The 22,236-nt window shown below is 40.2% G+C and overlaps 2 protein-coding genes across 5 annotated transcripts in view; one reads left to right on the forward strand and one right to left on the reverse strand.

The window, feature by feature from the left end:
* The window catches only part of CC2D1B (coiled-coil and C2 domain containing 1B), a 77,937-nt gene extending 76,246 nt beyond the window's left edge, over positions 1-1,691 (forward strand). Inside the window, exon 26 of the transcript XR_008596999.1 lies at positions 1,333-1,691. The gene's annotated coding sequence lies outside the window, so the exon portion shown is untranslated. The remainder of the gene's footprint in view (positions 1-1,332) is intronic.
* Positions 1-22,236, reverse strand: part of ZFYVE9 (zinc finger FYVE-type containing 9) — a 147,317-nt gene that overhangs the window by 3,457 nt on the left and 121,624 nt on the right. For all 4 annotated transcript variants that reach the window (XM_054979126.1, XM_054979125.1, XM_054979123.1 and 1 more), the window contains 6 exons: positions 9,309-9,533; positions 7,645-7,727; positions 6,741-6,845; positions 4,052-4,202; positions 2,628-2,708; positions 1,598-1,760 (listed from right to left, as the gene is read on the reverse strand). In XM_054979126.1, coding sequence (XP_054835101.1) covers positions 1,598-1,760; positions 2,628-2,708; positions 4,052-4,202; positions 6,741-6,845; positions 7,645-7,727; positions 9,309-9,533 — 808 coding nt within the window. The remainder of the gene's footprint in view (positions 1-1,597; positions 1,761-2,627; positions 2,709-4,051; positions 4,203-6,740; positions 6,846-7,644; positions 7,728-9,308; positions 9,534-22,236) is intronic.

Genomic DNA, 22,236 nt, shown 5'->3' on the forward strand with positions numbered 1-22,236 from the left:
CCTTATGTGCTTGAGACTAAATGGACACAGCTCAGAAGCAAACGTAAAGCTGTGAGTTCCATATTAAGACAATTTTATACATGAAAGCATAGTGCCATATTTTAAAATATATAGCTTGCTTCTCTATGCGTTTGAGGTGGGTGATGAATTTAAAAATACGTTTTCAAATAAAAGCAAATTAAAAAGCAATCATATACACACCCAACATAGCCAGTTATTCCAAAGTCACTGCTGGCAACACGCTTCTCATAGCAGGCTCATTGAAAAAGCACAGCTTGATACTGCCTCCTAAAAACGGAAAAGGCCCTACAGACTGCAGAAAGAGCCAGAGCCACAGTCAAAAAGGTTCTTCTCACAAAGGAAATATTCACCAGCTGATCAGAGAACCTAATCTGGCATGTGGGTTTGTATATAGAAAGAAGTTCTTGGTGAGTCTCCATCAGTTACCCATGGCAAAACGCCTACACGGGGTTTTATGAAAATCTAGACCAGAACCTTTTCAACACACTAGTTTTGGTCAAACTAGTTTCACAGGTTTTTAATGATATTTCAAGTGATATGCCCCAGAAAAAAACAAGGTCTATTGCAAACTACCTAGCGCAAACCAATTTAGTGTGACAAGCAGGAAACCTGCAAGGGCTTGCAGGGGCACTTCATTTTCCCATACTTTTTCCCTCCTCCTGGGTGCCCCATATCCTCACCTTTCCCTGCTTCCTTCTTCCCATCCAACCAAGCTTCCCTGCTCGGGTCGTTTTCAGCCTTATTTATTACATAATTCATTTATACTTGCCTGCCCCCCAGTGGGGACCCAAAGAAGCTTAGATTGTTTTCCTGTCCTCCATTTTATCCTAACAGCCTTGTGAGGTAAGTTATACTGAGAGAGTGTGCTCGTCCCAAGGTCACCTAATCATAGCAGAGTGGGGATTCAAACCTGGGTCTCCTATATTCTAGTCTGGCATGCTTACCGTTACACTATACTAGCTTTTGTGCAATGGCTGCTGCCAAATAGTAGTGAGTTGCCAGGTGGTTGCATCTAGGCCTGGGTGAGTTGTGCAAGTCATCTGGTGGATGCTGCCAGACTTGGCCCCAATGAGGCCACCTCAAGGGCAGTGAGGTGAGGAGCAGTGGTGGCCTGTAAGGCTGAAACAGCCTTAGAAATGGGTCTGTCCCTTCTCCCTGTCTTTTCCTGCCAGAAACCTGGAGGCTGGCAATATTTTGTGGTTTCCTTGCAATCCCCACAATGGTCACTCAGAGGGCATTCATTTCTTAAAGTTATAGCTGCTGCTTCTGCCATTTTGAGGATTTTTAACACTCCCAATGTATTTTTTTCAGATTCTCTGCAAAGCTGGGCCTTTTCTCAACCATTATATGGGATGCTTATCATAGATATCTTGGCATTAACACACACCATCAGTAGAGTCAAGTCAACCTACACACCATTTCACACCACTGGTTTGAAAATGCTAGCCCATGCCCATCAGAATTATCAGCTCCTAAAATTATTAACAAATAACAGACCAACTCTTGCTTATCAATCTAAATAGCACATGCTTTCAACAGACACAATTAAAAGCTAAAAGACTACTGCAGTATTTACCCCTTGTTGAAGTTTTTGTCATCATCCACCCACTGAATGTGCACATACTCTTGTGGCTCTTCAGCGTCCATTTTACCACAAGGAACAGTGAAGTCTTTCATCTCTCTGAGAGCCTGTCTCAGGGAGTCCATATTTTCAGCCGTTATTTGGATCATGACACCATCTGAGGAAAGATACGACTCAATGACTTCAAATAATGACAGCAATGTTATTAAACAATAAATGCAGGATGGATTAATGACATTAAGTGGGTTTGATTAATGCAATAAACATTTAAATCCTAAAATAAAACATTTGGAATTTATGCAAAGTTGGAGACTGGGAGAAACTGATTTGCATGCCATGTTTTACATTTGCTTAGGACCATTCCACACAATCTGTACAGTATAAAATCAAGATATACAGGTCACAAAGATTGGGTTTACATGCTCTATGAACACAGTTCTTATGTAACAAGCATATGCCATTTGGGGTGAGATGGTACTAGTCCCCCACCATGTGAATGTCAGCATAAGTTCCTGTACGCAGTACTTTGGTATAGCAGTAAGTAAATACTTCCATGGAACTGTCTTGTCTTATAGAAAACCATACTAATTTGAAAAATCAAATGTTGTTCCAGTGATCTTTTAAAGTTCATCTGACGGTGGCTCTTCCCACATTCTAGTGTTCAAACATCTTACACATTACGATTTATAAACTGGAAGTTAAGTACATAAAGATGATACCACCAAAGTAACTCATCCCTTTTTTAAAAAAAATATTGTAATTTGATGCTTATGGTTTTTCAACCCTGCCGTGCACTTCTAGAAAAGAAGCCATGTTCTACCATCTACATTCTCCTTTTTTTCATTAAATTTAAGCTGGTGCCTTGGAACTTGGAATTGACAAAAAATTCTCTGTGAACCAACTGCTTAACTTTAAAATAGTAATATAAAATGTTTTGTAAATAAGGCAAGTTCTAACTACCACCCTAATTTTGATCTCCCACACACTAACTGTGTACCTCGTAATAGCTCAAATCTTATCTTACCTTCTACAATACTAGACTTTGCAAGATAACCCGAAGAAGATTTTAAAGCTCCACTGAACACAAAAAAGCTGGCTCCGGTCACTGCAACAAAAGATTCACACTATATACAAAAGCTGGAACTCAAAGCAACATCATTCTCATATGATACAAACAAGGATCATACAGCACAAATGTGTGCAAACTGCATTTCTGACACTTGATCAAAGCTTTAGGCAACAGTTCAAAGCAAAAGGCAAGAGTCACAGGAAACACTATGCAAGTTCAATTATTATGAACATAGCTGATTACTATTAACACATTTTACCAGCTATTATCTAAAATGCGAATTTACTACTGCACTATTTATAAAATTATCCCTAGAACTTTTAGAGCTACAGGAATAACTATTACTACTCATAGTCCTGTTTTTTAATGCATCATATTTCTCCTTTTCCCCCAAGCAATAGTTGGTTCCCAACCAATTCTGCAAGTCTAGTTTCCTTTGGAGAGAACACAGGCACTTCAGAATTGGGCTGTCTTTGTGAAAATCTATTTATTACAAGTGAAAGAAGGCAGCGAGAGAGCAGCAAGCACAGGCTAAGCAACATAATCTCCAGAAGCCAACAAGTTGGAAACCAGGCTATATTACTTCCAGCATCTTACATTACTGTAAGAAATCCTATACATCCCATGTGACTGGACAGCCAAAGTGTCATTTATACTTCTTGAAGTATCAGGTTTGCATCCTAGCAGTACTATTGGATTCTACTTTGCTCCTAAAATCCCAGTTAGTTACAATGATCAGGAGTCTTTTATCTGCTGTATCAGGTAAACTGGCTACAGTAACCTTAAAGCTGGATTATTGCAAGGGGTGTACATAGGTCTGTTTTTGAAGACAGTTTGGAAGCTTCAGCTGATGGTCCCATCTGTTAAAGGGACACATTACTCCAACTCTAGCGCTTCCAGCTTCAAACAAATATTATCAGCTGTTCTCTCTACAATGTGCATTTCTTATAACAGAAAGATAATTTGTTGATGTCAAGTGCCAATATGCCAAAGTAAAGTTAAGATGAGTAAATGATAATCACCCCTGGGCAAGATAAGTGTAACAACTACTGCTGCTCAGAAAGGTATCACAATATTTTAGCCATTATGTAAACTTAAGATAATGGAATATATTAAAAATAATTTAAAAGACAGCCAAACAAAAGCATACTAAAGAAAAATGACATGGGAGACAACTACAGGATCACAAAGTAATCCAATTATGCTGAATTCCATGTCAATTCTCGTCTCAACATATCAATGTCTGAAGATTTGTTTCAGAAGATCTTTCAATGAAAACTGATCATGTATTTGATTTTAAAAAGGTTTTAATAGCCACAACAATATAAAAGAAATTGTGCGGCAGCACACTATATATGAGGGGTGGCATCAAAACTCACCCTTTCGTGGTTGATTATGAATACTGATGGCCTGTGTCTGGTAGTTTCCATCATCATTCTGTACACACACTAGATGGGAGTCTGCCCTCTCATTAAAGCATGCTCCACCTGCTAGAACATGTTCGTTGGACTTATTCATGGCTTTCATCATCTGCAACACAATCATACAAAATTTGCCATTTCCATATAATATCAGATAATTTAAAAAGTAAAACACTCTTGGTATATGAGAAGTTTTTTGCAGGGGGCATGGCATCGACTGCAGGGAAGGAGAACGCCTGAGGAGTGGGCTTCGACCTCCCTTGATCCCCTTGTCTCTTTATCTAATGCCATAACCTATGGGCAAACAAGGTCCTGACAGAAATTATGGGCAAGCAAGGTCCTGACAGAAATAAATCTAAATCAAAAGCTTCAAAACAACTGCAGGACTTTTTTTCACCACCTAAAACAACAGCGATTCAAATCAACAACGCAGACAAAATGGCGACCAAGGGAAGTAGGGTAAGCATGCAGACTACTCCTCCCACTGACCCTATGCTTATTTCTTTTCTTACAAATATGGAACAGAGATTAATAGAAAATATGAAAGCTCTTATTAATCCCCTATTTGAGCAATATGCTGAACTTAAAAACTCTTTGACAACCTAAAGGCAGAGAGCGCACTGAAGCTTGGAACAGCTTTACAAAAAGAGCTCCCCTCTCTTAAAAAAGAAAATGCCAGGCTCCAGGATAGAGTTTTGAACCTAGAAGTTTCAGCTCGACAGCTTCACATAAAATTTAGAGGTTTTAATGATACAGATGGAAAATGGAGTGGCCCCTTTGATTTCTAAAGCGTATTGTTTAGGATCACTCAATCTTCCAAAACAAAGGGGCCCCAGAGACATGCTGGCAGTTTTCTCTGACTCGAGAACCAGAAAGATAATATTAGAAACAGCCAGATCCCAAGCTCATTCTCCTTTCAGGGTGAATCGATCTTTATTTTACCTGATCTGCATCAGAATTACTGAAGAAATACCAAGATCTTAAAACAATCACGGAAGCACTAAGGCAAGCAAATGTGACTTACAAATGGACAAACTTAACAAGCTTACAAGTAAAATATAATGACAAAGTCTATTATCTAGAAGATCAAGAATCGGGTCTAACTTTGTTGCAGGACATTCACATTCCTTTACTAACAGACCCTAACATGTATTGTCGAAGGCTTTCACGGCTGGAGAACAATGGTTGTTGTGGGTTTTCCGGGCTGTATTGCCGTGGTCTTGGCATTGTAGTTCCCGACGTTGAGAGATCTCTGAGAGATCTCTGTCTTTTGGTGCTACACCTCTGAAGATGCCAGCCACAGCTGCTGGCGAAACGTCAGGAACTACAATGCCAAGACCACGGCAATACAGCCCGGAAAACCCACAACAGACCCTAACATCCTCACAGAAAAGAAAGGTGACACAGACCATGACTCCACCAAAGGGCAGCAAAATACCAGTTCAACATGCTTAACTGAGCTGCTGTTTATTTACATAGAAAAATGAAAATCTTCTATTACATATGCCAGGATTCTTAAGACTTTCTACTGAAGAAGTTACAGCTTAGACTTTCAATGTTTAACATACCTAGTTGTTGGAAGTTTGGGGAGAAAGGGGTGGGGGGGACTCATTTTCTCTTGCCTCCCAGATTTTTAACAACCTTTCTGTATTGGAACTTGTTCCAATGACCTAAGTGAGATACATCTCACAAAGACCAGAAGGCTGTTTATCCAGACTCTCTTTTTTTATGGGTACACAAACAGTTGGTATATTTGTATTTAACAAAGTAGGGGTGTGTGAATACTACTAGTTAATAATTATTTGTTGAGGGGGGAAATGGGTGGGTTAAAGGGGGAGAGTTAAATATAACAAAGTTTATCTGAATTATATTTGTTAGTAAATATAACCTCTTTCGTGGGAGTGTGTGGGAAAAAGGGGAATGAAGAGGTTTAACAATACTATGAAACTTCTTAAACGATTCTAGTTAGGTTCATTATATATAATTAATATTGTTAAAATGCTTATACGATCTCATGTTAACAGAGATTCGAATACATTTCTAGCATTTGTATATAGCTGGTTGAGATACTTGAATATTCAACTTTGATTTGTTGTGGATCAGAAATAATATTTACTTTATTAGGATAAGTTGTAACCCTTCAGAAACATTAATAAAAAGAAAATTTAAAAAGAAGACATTTTTTGCATTGTACCTGAAGATAGATATAGCCAGAACTACTGCTGTTGATGCCATCAGAGGGAGGGCAGAAAGCAGTCAGGCATCCACTCCACTGTGCTCTGCTCCAGATGAGAATTCTTTTAATTTTTACAAGCTACTTTGGGAGCCAGTTACATCAGTCCACCTGCATCAGCTCCTCAAGTTACAAACAACCCTCCTGAAAGAGGCTTTCCTGACTTCATTACTTCTTGCCTTTCAGCAGACATTCTCACAGCAAACTTTGCAGCTACATCTCTGATGGCTTTGTTCATTTATATTTAATGTGGCCTGCTTGACATTTGGGTTTTAATTATGTAACTGGACTTTTACTGTTGCCTACCTTTGAAATGGAAGTCAGTATAAAATATTTTAATAAAATTGTTTATTTTGTTCACTCAATCACAGTGATTCTTCTGAAACTAAAGTTCATGATATTCATAGTACATACCTCATTGTATCTGTTGCTGGGAATTTTTATGCTAGTTTTCCTCACTTCCATATCAACCACTAAGCCTTGGACAACAGGCAATGTATATTGGTAATTTCTGAAATCCTGCCAGTGTACAGAACAATAAAATCATGATTAATGACACACAAATTTGACCAGAACAAGTACTGTGAGCTAATACGGATGTACAATTAAAATATTGTATTTATTTGTCTTCAATAAGCAGAATTCTTTGGTTTCAGACACAATATGGAAAAAATCAAAGGGGAATTTGCAAACAGTAGCAAATATTCCTCAGTACCACAGCTTTTAAAACCATCTTGATGCTGCTACATTCAGCATTCCCTCTGTTCCAGAGAACAATGCCCTTAATCCATTCCAAAAGCGTACCACAGTACTGTTTAAACATAAAGTACCTTTAATTATCTATTTATAAGACTTGACTGGGCAACTGTTTTACAATTGAATGCAGAGATAGTTCAAATCTCCAGAAATGTTAAAGGTCACATCTTTGACTTTTTGTTTTTAAGTCTGAAAAGGTCATTGATTGCATAAAAACCTAGTATCCATAAATAAATATTTATCCAGATTAAGCAAGCCAGATGCCATAATAGTATTTTCAGAATCCATGTATATGAAAAGGAAACCCAGACTTGGATCCACCAGAATGTTTCCGCAGACGGAAGAATTTCTGTCCTCTGGAGCATGACTTTCTCTCCTCTTCCTCCCATGGCAATTCCCCCAGGTGCAGCATTTCAGGGGGACTTTTGGGAATGAAAGTCATGCACCATGCATAAAAAACATTCTGTCTGTGGAAATGCTCCAGTGAATCCAAGCGCCAGAGTTTATATTCATTTCATTTATCAACCCTATGAGAAAAAAGCATCTCATAACAGTAACTTACTGCAAGGAGGTTCATAATAGTGTGTCCAGTTTCTCCAAACAGTGGCTTCCGAAACCTGACACTGAAAAGCGGGCAGGGATACACTAAGAAAATGTTTAAAAAATAAAAAATTATTCAAATTTACCATCTGAAAAACGTATTCAATTAAAAAATGCAGTTGCTAGAAAACCAACTACAAAAAATATTACTACGAAGAAGGTCAAAAGAATAGAAATGACAACCAGTTAGTGTTGTCCTTCTAATAACAGTCAGCAACTGGTTTATAACTAACTCAAGGAACACATAGTTGGCTATGAATCAAGTGGAAATACTCTGAACACAAATCTTTACAGTCTCTCCTTCCCTCAACAATCCCCTGAGATTTTTAGAGTTAATGCTGGTGAATAGAACAAACTGCATGGCCAGGGGGGCTGCAGTGAAGAAGGGAACTGGACAAAATCTTCCCCATCTCATTTTTGCACTAACAAAAGCATCACTGGCAGAAGAGCTTGATGAAGTGATTTCCCCAAGTTTCCTCCATCACTGCAGCACCACCCATCTGGGACCATGTTTGGTTTTTTTTCCCCATGTGGGTCCCAGTTCTTCCAGCACCAACTGTTCAGAGGTCTCAATGAGTTTCTGGGGGAATTGAGGATAGGAATGACCTGCACTCACACTTTTTAGAACCAACCCATTACATCCCTAAGGACACTAAATGCTCAATTTTTAGTATCAGCTATGCAGGGGCATGCAATTTATGTCCCAAATATGCTGCTGAGGCAGGGAGAGAAAAATAGATTCCTTTCATCTTGAAGATAACAAATTATCCTATATGTTATGCTATAAATAAGCAAAGATAAAAGAAAAAAATCCAAGGTTTTCTACATACTTGTGAACCTTGAATAAGACTTTACTGTTTCCCCTGCTATAGCCTAGTGCAGGGGTGGGCAAATTGCAGCCCGCAGGCCACATGCGGCCCGCTACAGAGTTTTTTGTGGCCCGCCAAGACAGTCAGAAAAATCCGCCTTGAACCGAGATTTCCTTCTAAAATTAAATGTGCTTGCAGCTATAGATGATATGAAATCAGCACAATAAATAAATTGAATAAAACTACCACTATTTTATTTAATTTATATTTATTGATTTTTATGATACAATTTATACCTTTTCTGAAATGCAAAGTTAACTAATGAATGCAATCATTTTAAAAGGTGCGGCCCTCCGCTAACCTCCGCTCCCACAAAGTGGCCCCCGAGCCAAAACAATTGCCCACCCCTGGCCTAGTGAGCTCCCCAAAATTTTGCTTCGGCTTGTTAATGGTCCCTTGCAGGCTCCTGCTTTGTGTACACAGCAGGAGCCTGCAATGGGATTGCCAGCCCCTCTTCTGGAGATGGAAATGCCTTTCCGTCTGCAGGACAGAGTGGTTGGATGAAAGCCACAGTACTAGCTTTTCATTTGTATTTTCAAGTTTTGTTAGGCTGCAAGTGCTTCTGAAAGGCTATGTACACAAAGATACCATTCTGAAAATCACAGTTACTTCAATTGCAATATTGCATATCTCAGGAGCAGCTGTGGTTTAATGTGATTAATTTAACATGGCAAATTGATATGTCCCAAGAATATCATCATTAATAGTTGCAAAACAAAGTGAAAATTCCATATATAGACACACTCATGGTACTTACACCTGTATTCTGCTCCAAGTCTCAGCATCAATCGGATGGGAAATACTTTGGCCCACGGAGTCTCCCATTTCTGAATAAGAATCCCAAATAAGTAGGGTGGAGTAGGGAGGACCAAATCCTGTAGTGACTGGTATGCAGGTGTAACATACAGGAAGCCACCATGTTCCTTACTGCTTAGGAAACTCTGGCTGAAAAATGAGTGTCCTAAATTTCCCACAACATTACCTATAAAATCAGAGGTAGTCTAGTTATTTTAAAGAGTATACAAAGACAGCAACAGTTGTATCAAAACAGCACATAATTCATAATTGCTGTTACACAACTAGTCACAGAACATTTTAATGTTACACTGCAGTTATTTATAAGCAAGCACACTGAAAGAAACAATCACAAATATTTCTCTTACTCAGTTGCAAATAATTAGTTGTAATTGCAGTGAACTGCACCATCTAAAAGTCTCAAAAGCAGCAAAAACCAAGCTGCCCATATTGAACGTAGGGACTTCCCATATATGCCAAAACATATGACTTTGCAAATTAATGAAAGGAAAAAACAAACAAAAAAACAGCTGATAAAATACTGAATATGCTTCAAGAGCACGAAATGTTAACAGCAGCTGAGAATCGGTTAAAGGAAAAATAAGCCCCTGGGAGCTTAGAGAATCATGGAGGAGGAGATCTTGGAGGCTGGGATTTCCAAATTGTTCCTTCCTCCTGCAGTTCCTTCTAGGATATCAGCTTGTTATACTAGCTTTCAAATACAGTCAAAAAACTTAAATACATAAATTACTACTTTATAATCTTATACCATCTGTGAATGAAATTTCCATGTGGGGTTCCATATATGAATTTGAATAATTTGGTCCCGCAAATAAAAAATATGCATTATAAGATCTATAACAGAACTAGCAAAGCATGAACAGGAAAACGTATCTTGGTAAGTTTCATGGATTCAACATGTAAACCAGGAGACCGCAACCTTGCTGAGTCCATGGGGACATCTGGAATTTTTAAAAAGATAGTGGGTGCCACACAAAACGGCTGCTGGGGAACACAATAATGGGAGAGAGAGAGCTCAAGGGCACCAAGTTGGACATCATTGATACAAACAGTTACATACATACATTATGACAAACAGAGGCAGGATACCTTGATTAACACTCAGAGAGGCCCTGATCTCAGACAGAGATCCATAAATTTCTTAGCTAATAGGCGAAGAGGAGATCAGTTTCCTCTATGGAGACAAACAAGCTCGATGAAGATAACCATCTACCAGGAAGGGATATGGGCTATCTGGATATCCTAAATTGGACCATAAAAGTTTTGGGACACATGGCTTAATTTTGTTGGAGAAAAGGTACAGGTTTCATGATGAAGTGAAACCCTCCCAGCTGAGACAGGAAAGGCTAAAAAAAGTCTAGATACCCTGCCAGAAGTTTGCAAGGAATGGAGTGAAGTCTGTCTTAACCAGCCTCTATTTTTCAAGGATTCAGTAGGCTTGTGTCTATTCCAGGAAGGGAAGGTCAAGATAACTATACAACTTAGTTAGCCTGATATGTTTTTCCCCATAGTTCTGTAACATCCTGTAGTGTTTTGATATATTCTTCCAATGTCATTGTCCTCTAGTGAATAGAGACTATTTTTGTAAATAAAGATCTTTTCCTTTTAAAGAGTTCACACTGTGATCAAATAATCTCACCCAGGGCACCTGATTGCTCATCCATGCAATAGACCAGAAACTTCTGACTCTGCTACAGATAGTAACTTGTCCAGGGCTGTGAAGCAGTATTACACACACACACACACACAGCCACTATCTGTGCCCTCAAGCAATGGATAGAATAAAGAAGGGCAGAACTTGGGTAGGGATGGCTCCAAAAGGAGGCAAGTGAGAAGGGAGGGCTAGGGGAAGGAGCAGCCCTCTTTCAAGCACATAGATTCCCCTCTGCCTCTTGGGCAAAGACAACAGCAAGGAGGGAGAGGAGGGGAACTATTTTACACCAGGTAAATGCATATGCACATCCATCCATTCACTTCTACACTTGGCTCTGAGGACTAAACTTGACTAAACTCATTCAAAAAGACAATTGAACCACCTCTTTCTCTTGGGTATTTTTTAAGAGAGTTTTCTCTCTTAAAATTTTCTCTCTCTATTTAGTATCTACTTAGAAACATCCCTGTTAGGCTGATTCTGCATGGGTATTTTTCCCCAATGGACTGCAGAAAACTTCAGTTTCTTGGGACCATCTATGTGATGTCATATTAATTCCAAGTGGTGTTCCTGAGGCTTCCCATTTTAATCTGGAGGAAAACAAATCCTGATTACCCCATCCATTGGAATGTTCCACCTGTAGCCACCAAAAGGACAAGGAAGACAGAGGAAGCTTTTGATAAAGTGTCTTAGAAAATTTTGATGACTACAGAATATGAACTGTGGGACCAAGTTTTTAAATTGGATGCAAAGCATATATACTGGTCAGCAAGCAAAAATTCTGGTAAATGGTTCTTCAAGGGAGAAAACAGATATAGCAAAAGGAACTCAACAAGGATGCCCAATATCCCCATTATTGTTTATTATTGCTTTGGAAATATTGGAAGTGAAAATTAGGTAAGACACCAGAATCATTGGAATAAAAGAAGGGAAAAAGAATATAAAATGAAGTTATGTCAACGATCTTGTTATATCAGTGACAAAACCAAATTACTCCTTGAAATTTGTAACGGAACAAATAGCAAGATTTGGATTATATTCTGGATATAAACTGACTAAAATGAAGACTAACAGTGCAATCCTAAGCAGCAGGGTGGAAACTGCATAGGGAGAGAACTAAGCCTTGCACGGGCGTAAATGGCACTTATGCCGCTGTAAACCCCTTTCTGCCAGTGCCCGCCTGAGGCACAGTACCGCAAACGGTCACCGGTGGCGGGAACATTGGCGGCTGGGCAGAGGTGCAAGTCTAGCGCAAGTCCCCATGCTGGCGTGGGAGGGGGCGGGGCAGGGGGCGGGGCACAAGTTAGTCTGCTTCCAAAGCCACTCCAGCCCTGGGAACGCCCCCTCCAGCGGCAGAAAGTTACACCAGGAAAAAAGGAGGTGCAGCCCATAGGTGCCTATTGAACGGGAAAACACGAGCCCCTCTCTCACTGCACAGCCCCACCCCCGTAGCCCAAAGGAGCATAGCATGGGAACTACCATGGGGCCAATTCGTGTCCGCTTCCGAGGTGGGCAAGCCCCCCTCCCCGCACCCAATCACTTGCTCACACACCCTACAAAACGTCTGGCTGCGCTGCTCATGACCTCAGGTAAGTGAGCACATGGCCGAAAGCTCTGCCCATCGGCCATCTGCCATGGGTACTTTGAGCACAAGGCAGAAGAAAGGGTACTCATGGTGGTGGGCACTGAGTGCACTGGGGGGACTTAGCAAGAAAACTGGGAGAACTTTGCACTCGCTCAAGGGAAGAAGGGCAAAGTCCAAAATGTCTAGCTAACAATAACCACTCAAGTTTCCTTGCAGGTTATCTGACTCTGAAGTTCCATCTCAGTAAGGAGCGAGGTAGCACTTACAGGTAAGAAGGAGACGGTGCAGGGCGGCTCGCTGATTTGTGCTAGCTGCCCCATCACCTGAACTCGCCTGGCCGCTAGCCTTTTCAGGTGAGGCTTGGCAGGGGAGAGGACGGTGGCGGCAGCCCCAGCCTGCCCCAGAGGCAGTTGCCCAGAAAACTACTCTTGACCAGGTGCTCGTAACTACCTGTTAACTTCCTCCCTTAAAGGTAAAATCACCCCAAGGCAGAGCGCATCCTCGCCAGAGGGTCTTGCATCAGCTGGTCACTATCGCTACTACTGCTGCTCTCTACTATGTGAATCTTCTCAGATGTTGGAGTGTGGGCTTTGCCTTGGCCATGGACCGAGGCAAACCCCACATGTGTGTCTTTCTGTTGCAGGCACGTCATGACTCGTCCAGGAGATGACCAAGCATGTCTGCTTCCTCTCCCCCCCCCCCCACAATCCTCTGCGAGTGTCATTCAGATCCAGACCAGGGAGCAATATCTCAAGGCAGTCTGCATCTCAGCCTTGCCCCTGGAAGCGCAGAATGAGGGCTGTGCAAAATGCCTTGGCTCCCTTTCCAGCCGAGAGACAATGGCACTTTTTCCAGTTTAATAAAACAAGTTGAAAAACAACAAACTTCTGTGTTTGCATGCCTGACTGACATTGCCATTAGCAATTGGCGTTCCCAATGGGCGTTCCTGTCACTCATTGAAGACCCCGCCTCCCCCCTCACCTGCTTCTCCGGAACCTGGGGACTACTTAAGTTGCCAGTCTCCAGGTGGTAGCTGGAGATCTCCCAGAATTACAATTGATCTCCAGGCAACAGAGATCAGTTCCCTACTATCTGGCCTTACATTTCAGGGAGGGAGAACCTGTTTCTTGTGGTGGTGGTGGTGGTGGTGGCGGCGGCGGCGGCGGGGGGTATTTTCAGGTGCACCAAGCTGCAGCCACCGGCCTGGCCCTCATTGAAAATGGGTGCTGGATGGGCGAGAGGGTGGGTGTTCGATCTGGACCTTCACTGTCACCTCTGCCCCCCTCCCTGGCAGGGATGCCTGCTCTCTGAAGGGGGGGGGCTATTGGCAGCAGCGGGGATCGCGGCCTCCCTATTGGCTGCACCACTGCTTGCCCCTCGCTTGGATATCAGGGGAGGGGTGTGGCCATTGGCTGGTGTGAGCAGGGTTGTCAGGGGAACGGCGGGCAGGCGCTCCTGGCAGTGGCTGCACGCCTTGTTGCACTCAGATGCTGGCGAGCCTGTCTTGCAAAAGTCCATAGGGAGCTGTGGAATGGCGCCCCATTTACATCGGCGCATGAGTGACAATGCTGCCTTGGGGCATAGGATTGAGCTGTAAGATAATGATATTATCAACGAATAAAAATAAACAAGAGGAGATTAAAAAAGTAACAGATTTGTGCAATTACTAGAAAACCAATAAAATATCTGGGAATATATGTGACAGAACAAAATGATAATCTATATAAAGATAATTATCAAAAAGTTTGGACAAGCATCACTGAAGATTTACAAAGATGGGGAAAATTGAATATTTCATGGCTAAGGAGAATCTCTACTGTGGTTGTTGGGGGGTTTCCGGGCTGTATTGCCGTGGTCTTGGCATTGTAGTTCCTGACGTTTCGCCAGCAGCTGTGGCTGGCATCTTCAGAGGTGTAGCACCAAAAGACAGAGATCTCTCAGTGTCACAGTGTGGAAAAGATGTAGGTCATTTGTATCTACTCAGGAGGGGTGCGGTTGAGCTGAGTCATTCTGTAAGAGTTTCCCAGGGTGTGGAATGCTAATGGCGGGAGGCTTCACTGTATCCTGAGGAGGTTTTTTTGCATATGGATTGGTGCTTGATGTGCTAATCTTCTCTGCAGGGCTATTGTCGGGTGTGGAGTGTTTTGTTGGCCTGGTGATTTTCAGAACTGGAGCCCATGCTCTGTTCATTCTTAAGGTTTCTTCTTTCCTGTTGAAGTTTTGCTTATGCTTGTGAATTTCAATGGCTTCCCTGTGCAGTCTGACAAAGTAGTTGGAAGTGTTGTCCAGTATTTTGGTGTCCTGGAATAAGATACTGTGCCCTGTTTGAGTTAGGCTATGTTCAGCCACTGCTGATTTTTCAGGTTGTCCAAGTCTGCAGTGTCTTTCATGTTCTTTTATTCTTGTCTGGATGCTACGCTTTGTGGTCCCGATGTAAACTTGTCCACAGCTGCAGGGTATACGGTATACTCCTGCAGAGGTGAGGGGGTCTCTGCTGTCTTTTGCTGATCATAGCATCTGTTGTATTTTTCGGGTGGGTCTGAATACTGCTTGAAGGTTGTGCTTTTTCATAAGCTTTCCCATCTGATCAGTAATTCCTTTGATATATGGCAAAAACACTTTTCCTGTAGGTGACTGTTTTTCCTTGGTTGTTTGATTCATCCTGGGTTTGATTGCTCTTCGGATTTCATTTCTGGAGTAGCCATTTGCCTGAAGTGCGTGGTTTAGATGATTAATTTCCTCACTGAGAAAGCGCGGCTCACATATCCGTCTTGCACGATCCACTAATGTTTTCATTATGCCTCTTTTCTGTCGGGGGTGGTGATTGGAGTTTTTGTGTAAGTACCGATCAGTATGAGTTGGTTTCCTGTAGACCTTGTGACCTAACTGAAAGTTTGCTTTGCGGATGACCAAGGTATCCAGGAATGAGAGTTTTCCCTCACTTTCTTTCTCCATTGTGAATTGTATGTTCAGGTGGATGTTGTTGAGATGATTCAAAAACTCCATCAATTCTTCCTCCCCATGGCTCCAAATGATGAATGTATCATCCACAAACCGGAACCATACACTGGGTTTGTGGGGTGCTGATTCTAGAGCTGTTTTTTCAAAATGTTCCATGTAGAAGTTTGCTACAACTGGGCTGAGTGGGCTCCCCATGGCCACCCCATCCATCTGTTCATAGAATTCCACACCCGACAATAGCCCTGCAGAGAAGATTAGCACATCAAGCACCCATCCATATGCAAAAGAACCTCCTCAGGATACAGTGAAGCCTCCCGCCATTAGCATTCCACACCCTGGGAAACTCTTACAGAATGACTCAGCTCAACCGCACCCCTCCTGAGTAGATACAAATGACCTACATCTTTTCCACACTGTGACACTGAGAGATCTCTGTCTTTTGGTGCTACACCTCTGAAGATGCCAGCCACAGCTGCTGGCGAAACGTCAGGAACTACAATGCCAAGACCACGGCAATACAGCCCGGAAAACCCCCAACAACCATCGTTCTCCGGCCGTGAAAGCCTTCGACAATAGAATCTCTACTGTTAAAATGAATAATTATCAAAACTGAATTTCTTGTTTAAAATGTTGCCAATTCATATAGATGAAAAGATTTTTTAGAAGTTGCAGAAATGGATAAATGATTTTGTATGGAATGGGAAGAAACCAAGGATAAGATTAAAAATATTACAAGGTAGTATCATATATTAAATTGTACCACCAAGCAGCAGCATTAGTTTGGATAACAGATTGGATTATAAATCCAAACAGAATACATATAAAATTGGAGACAATTGATATCAAGGAATGAATTTATAATTACTTATGGATTAAGAAATCACTAAAAACTATTCAAATTTTAAGATTTTTAAGAGAATACAGTTTCAGTGTAGAAACAGACTAAGTGCGCCAGTTTCACCTCTGGCATCATCAATAGAAATGATATTATTATAAGAAATAGAATTGATTATGTAAATTATGACTATATGATGGACAAACATGGAAAAATAAAAACATGGCAAGAAATTCAAGTTCAAGGGAAAAACATTCCATGGTTGATGTACCATCAAGTGGTGTCCAAATTTAAAGAGCAACTATCCAAAGGTGGTGGTCAACTAAGAGAAAAAATAGTGTTTGAACAACCAATTGGTGGAGATCCAAAACACCTGTTAGGAAAAGTATACAACATTTTATGGCAATATGAAACAGAATCAGAACAAGTTAAAAACTATATAATAAAATCGATGCAAAACTTCAAAGAAAATGCCTCTAAGAGCCAATGCGAACATTTATGTACTAAAGAAATTAAATTTACGGATTGTCAAATGTTAAGGGAGAACTGGTATAAAATGTTTTTGGTGGTATATTACTCTAATAAACTAATAGGGACTGTAGTGGAATGTGTTAGAAATGTCAATGTATGGATGTGGTAGATATACAAGAAGGCGAGAAGATATTGGATAAAAATACATGAAGAGAAGCAAAAGCTCTGTGCTAGACCCAAAAATATTAACTATTTTACCAAGAAATATTACAAAAGAACACAGTGAACTTTTAAAATATATGGTGACAGTGGAGAGAGTAGTATATGCAACAAAATGGAAGGCTGAACTTTGTCCAGATGTGACTGAGTGGATGAATAAATGGTATGTTTATGTGTCAATGGCTAAATTAACCTCTTATACACATAACACACCAACTTCAGAATTTCAGGAAAACTGGAAAGGTTTTTTTGACTATGTGGCTGGAAGATAAGAGAAGTTCTTTTAAACGCAGAATATAAAATGTCGACTACAAGATATTTTAACATATATAAGTAGGGGGAGAGAGAGGAGAAATATTAAGTGGTTTTAATACTGTTATATATTCTTTTTTCGATATTGTGTTTACGGTCTAACGTTACTTTCTGTTATATATTCTGCTTCTGATATTTTCTCTATAGTGCAATGTTACTTTCTGTTTTAATAAAATAATATTTTTTAAAAGGTCAAGACAGACCTAAACTCTGCTTTCAGAATGGTGTGGACCCCCCATCCCCAATACACTTTTTCTGTTTCTCTGAAATGCCATGCTATACTGCTATAGCATGGGTCATCAGGAAAGGGAAAGCGGAGGTTTCTGAGCTGCTGAAGTCCTGGAGAAACCACTACTTACATTTTTGCACAGGTGCAATAGAGCAAAAAAGAGAGCGGAACAGAGGATGAGGGCAACAGCAGCAAGCAGATGGGCACACGTGGACTGTTCCCCTTCTCCTTGTTGCTGCTGCCATGGCATGTTTTCATGTCTCCATCTGGATGCAGCCTTAGAGATCCAATTCAAACATTCAGAAAAGGCCCATATTATAATCCTGCTATTTCAGAAAACTCAGATTGGGATAGAAATGGAATTCATAGGTTGGATTCTAAAAAAATAACCGAACAAATTTCACAGGAAGTGTTTTGTTGTGTTGTTGTATTCCTGGATAGTGAAGCCAACCTGTCAATCCTGAAGCCATTTTGAGCATGGGAAATGCCATTTTAACAGAAAATCATATTTTAGACACAGACTGACCATTTCCAAACACGTTGAATAATGCACTTTCAATGCACTTTAGCAATCCTTTGGAAGTGGATTTTTTGTTCCACACATGGAAAAGCAGTTTCAAATGTTCACTGAAGAGTATTGAAAGTGGATTATCCAACATGTGTGGAAGCAGCCACTGTGTCTCCTTTCAACAGATCCAGATGCTGTGCCCTTTGGTCGAAAAACAGTGTAGAGTTTGCTTACGGCTTGTTTGCCCATGGCATGTGGACAGAGACAAAATCAATGATGGGAAGAGGGTCAGTGTTTTTGATAACTGTCCAAAATTCGGTAACTATCTAAACATATTACAAACAGCTAGTGAAGGAGGGGCTGATAACTCAAGCTGAAGGTTTAAAAACAATTTTCCTTTTCTGGCTCTTAAGATTCAAGACACAAAAGCAGTAATTGCTACACTGGACTACCTGTTTCTTAAAGGAAAAACTGGCACATATATTCATGGCTAAGGGGGAATAGATGGGGGGAATAGAACGTAAGAAACCAGAAAGTTAAAGTTCCTTTTTTAATCTCTCTGGAGAAAAACCCATCTGTCTCTCTGTAAAGCTAACCAAAATCTCTCCCTGCCATCCAGAATGCTGTCTTGACATTATCATCTTACTAACAGTGGCCACATGTTTGCTTTTGCTGAATAATATATAGTACATGCATATATACTCACATATTACATAGGCTACTACAAGTTACAGAATAAGCTAGCAATCACTATACATATATCATCATATATAGCTCCAATCACAAAGTTATAAGGAATTTAGGATATACTGAACCAAACAAAATGGAGTTTAAATGAACCTTTGGACAACTACGTGGCATAATAGGCATGGTTGGAATGGGCTAGAAAAACCTAGGGGCTTTTTGTTGACGCATGTTGTCATAATTTGAGCAATGATAGTAAATATTGGGGAATCAAAGTAACCTGGCTGTTTTGTAGACCTTACGATTTTTAGGTGGTTTCCCTGAAAAGAGATGACTCTGAGGAATCTCATTGGTGGAGAAGAGGGAAGAAGCTGTTCCGAAAAGATATAAAATGAGCAGTAAAGATGATGGAATCAGTAAGAAGAGAGAGGGAAGGAATCAATTTCCTTCCTGTCTCTCTCTCTTCCTTTTCAGATCTGGTGAAGCTCTCTCCCTCTCCTCATCAATACAGACCTCTTGGGACATCTTCAAGATTGGTAAAATAACTCATTATGCTTTATTGTATTGCTAGTATCTTTTTAGCTATGCTGTCTTTGGCTTGCCAGGTTCTTGTATCATGATTTTTAAAAGTTTTCCTGTAACCTATACAAGTTGATTTGAATAAAATTACTAAATTTATGTCCTGGCTTGTGTTGTATCCTTGCTCTCTTCAGTCCAAGTCTTTTCAGTCCAAGATATGCAAAGTCTTTTCGGTCCAAGATATGCAAAGATCCCTCTCTCGCATATTAACATTGGTTTAGCAAAAAGATAAAAGCTAACAGTGTCTTCCCCTTCCAACTGCAACCTCCTATGTCCATTGATAAGATGATCCTCCCTACGCTGTAGGATTTAGTATACACACACATGCACAGCCATAAGAAGGAATGAACAGAAACTGCCTCCCTGTTATGCAAACTGCAAGCACATGGTGGGGAGCAGAATCTCTGCTGATTGTGGCTTTACCTTGTCACACTGCAACCCATACTGTTCCTGAAGGTCAAGGAATTGGCTTTTTAATCCAATGTCATGTGTTTAAATACTTGAATACATTCACCGTGTGGGAAGTCAGTATTTAGTTTATTTCTCTCTCTCACCTTTAGCAAATTACGAGAAAACACTAGGAAAAAACAAGCATGCATACACCATTGGAAGACAAGTTATCTTAAACCACTTTTGATTCTCTTAAAAACTATTGTCTATTTTGATCCTAAAACATATACCTAAAAACTGTCACTTAGCACATGACTATGCTGAAGTGGTCTTTTATACAAGCAAAGTTCTCGTTTTCCAATTTAACAGGTTTTATCAGGCTTGCATCCAAATGCACAATGATAATGATGGGATTACTAGTGAAAAAGAAAACATATTCCACCTGTTTCAAAATAAGAACAATGGCACTTTGGCTGAGAACATGACAAGTCTAACTTGAGTTACCACATAGTTTTATCAAGGAGTTCGGTATGGTTTTAAAAAGAAAGGAAAGCAGGCTTTTTAACGCAGAATGTGTGAATAAAACAATCAGTTATAATATGCTTTTTACTTCTGATGCTCTTCAGAGTAAACACTGATGTAGCAGCTAAACTATTTTGTCACAGACGGTTATTCTAGTACCTAAATTAGTAAACTATAAAGCATAGATACTTTTTTATGACAATAAAACACTATGACAACACAAAAAATGTTTTTATAGTTCTTGCTTAAGACCTGCTTACATTTTGATTATATATCTAGTGTCAAACAGAAAGGTAAACACAACAACAGTTCATTACAGTGTACTGTCCTTCCCATTCATCTTTGAAGTCTTGCATGGATATGTACTGAGCAAACTGCAATATGTTCTTTCTGCAGTGACAGGAATCCTGATTTTCTATTATAAGAGTCACTTGAGAACAGACTGACAAACTTTCTAGTCCGATTCTGAGAAATGCAGTTATACAGTTAGCTAAATGTTTGTGTCTCATACCATTAATAGCCTTCCACTGTGTAGTGCAGACATACTTGCTGCTCGTTTTTCTTCTACTACATAACCAGGAACTGATAAAGCATACTAGCAGTTACCAGCTCCTTTGAAGTACAATTATTTCATAGATATGGTAATACCAAGTGAAACGCACAATTACGTGTTCTCAATAATACTAGACTGGAAAAGTGTGAGATTAAAGTGGAATGACTATCATACATTTTTATTCCTATGTTTCTTCCATAGCAATGTGGCTAAATTTCTTGTTACCTACATGAAATAGCAAAATCTCACTTTTTTCAGTTTAAAAAACTCAAGAACTATTTCTTAGTCCCCAATACAGTCCATTTACAGTTCTGCCTCTATTCGGGAGAGAATTTTTTTATGACTACAGTAAACAAATACAATAAAAGCTTTGTTATCTGGCACTTGATTATCCAGAATGCTCAGTTAACAGGCACTACCCAGAGAGTAAGCTCCTCCCCATGAGCTACGATACCTGCATCTCTGGGCATGTACACACCACCATTTTTACCTCTTCAGCGAAACAGCTTGTTGCCTCTGGCAACAAGCTGGACTTCTAATAGCCAGTGCCACCAGTTAACACCATCCTTGCATGTTTCCTTCCTCTTTAGCCTGCCTTGAGTTGTTGCAGGGCTGTTGGGCAGCTAGCCTATTTGTCCACCTACTGGGTAAAAACAGTTCTGTGGCTTGAGGTGAAGGGTCAGCACCAGGCATGGAGGGATTCATTTGCTGTGGATTCTTCTTGGTAGGGGACAGGGCAGAGCAATAAGCTTGAATATCTGGCACATTTGATTACCCATTCCTCATGAGTGCCAGATAACAAAGCTTTTACTGCACTTGTAAAACAGTATGATTAGGAAGCTTTACAGTGTTTTCTTACTTCTTACACACCTACAGTGCAGACTGACAGGTATAAAGATACCAGCACCTCAGATAAAAAGCCAGAGAAATTTGTACAGCTGTTACACACTAAGATATCTATTAAAAGAGCATCTGCAGACAGGCACTATAATATCATTGTATCTTGGATGGAAATATAAGTACTCAAGTCCTCCTGCAGATACATTGGGACCTCAAAAGGACTGAAATTTCACTTATATTTGCATATACAGTCCAATGGTATATACAGCTCAAGTGCATGAAACTACTGAAGCCCCATATACATATATGTTCCCACTTTTCTGGACATTTATATGATGTATGGCTCTAATAAAGACACGTTATGCTGCGTTAAGTAGCCTTATTCACTGGCTAACAATGATTTCCAGGAGAACAATATATTCACAATAATTTGTAAATACGAAGTTTCCCATATATGATATATGTTGTTTCATTATCACATATCACATTTATTAATCTTTGAGTCTGAAGGAATCAAATATACCTGCATC

Source organism: Eublepharis macularius, chromosome 5 (genome assembly GCF_028583425.1).
Source record: "Eublepharis macularius isolate TG4126 chromosome 5, MPM_Emac_v1.0, whole genome shotgun sequence".
Classification (NCBI taxonomy): domain Eukaryota; kingdom Metazoa; phylum Chordata; class Lepidosauria; order Squamata; family Eublepharidae; genus Eublepharis; species Eublepharis macularius.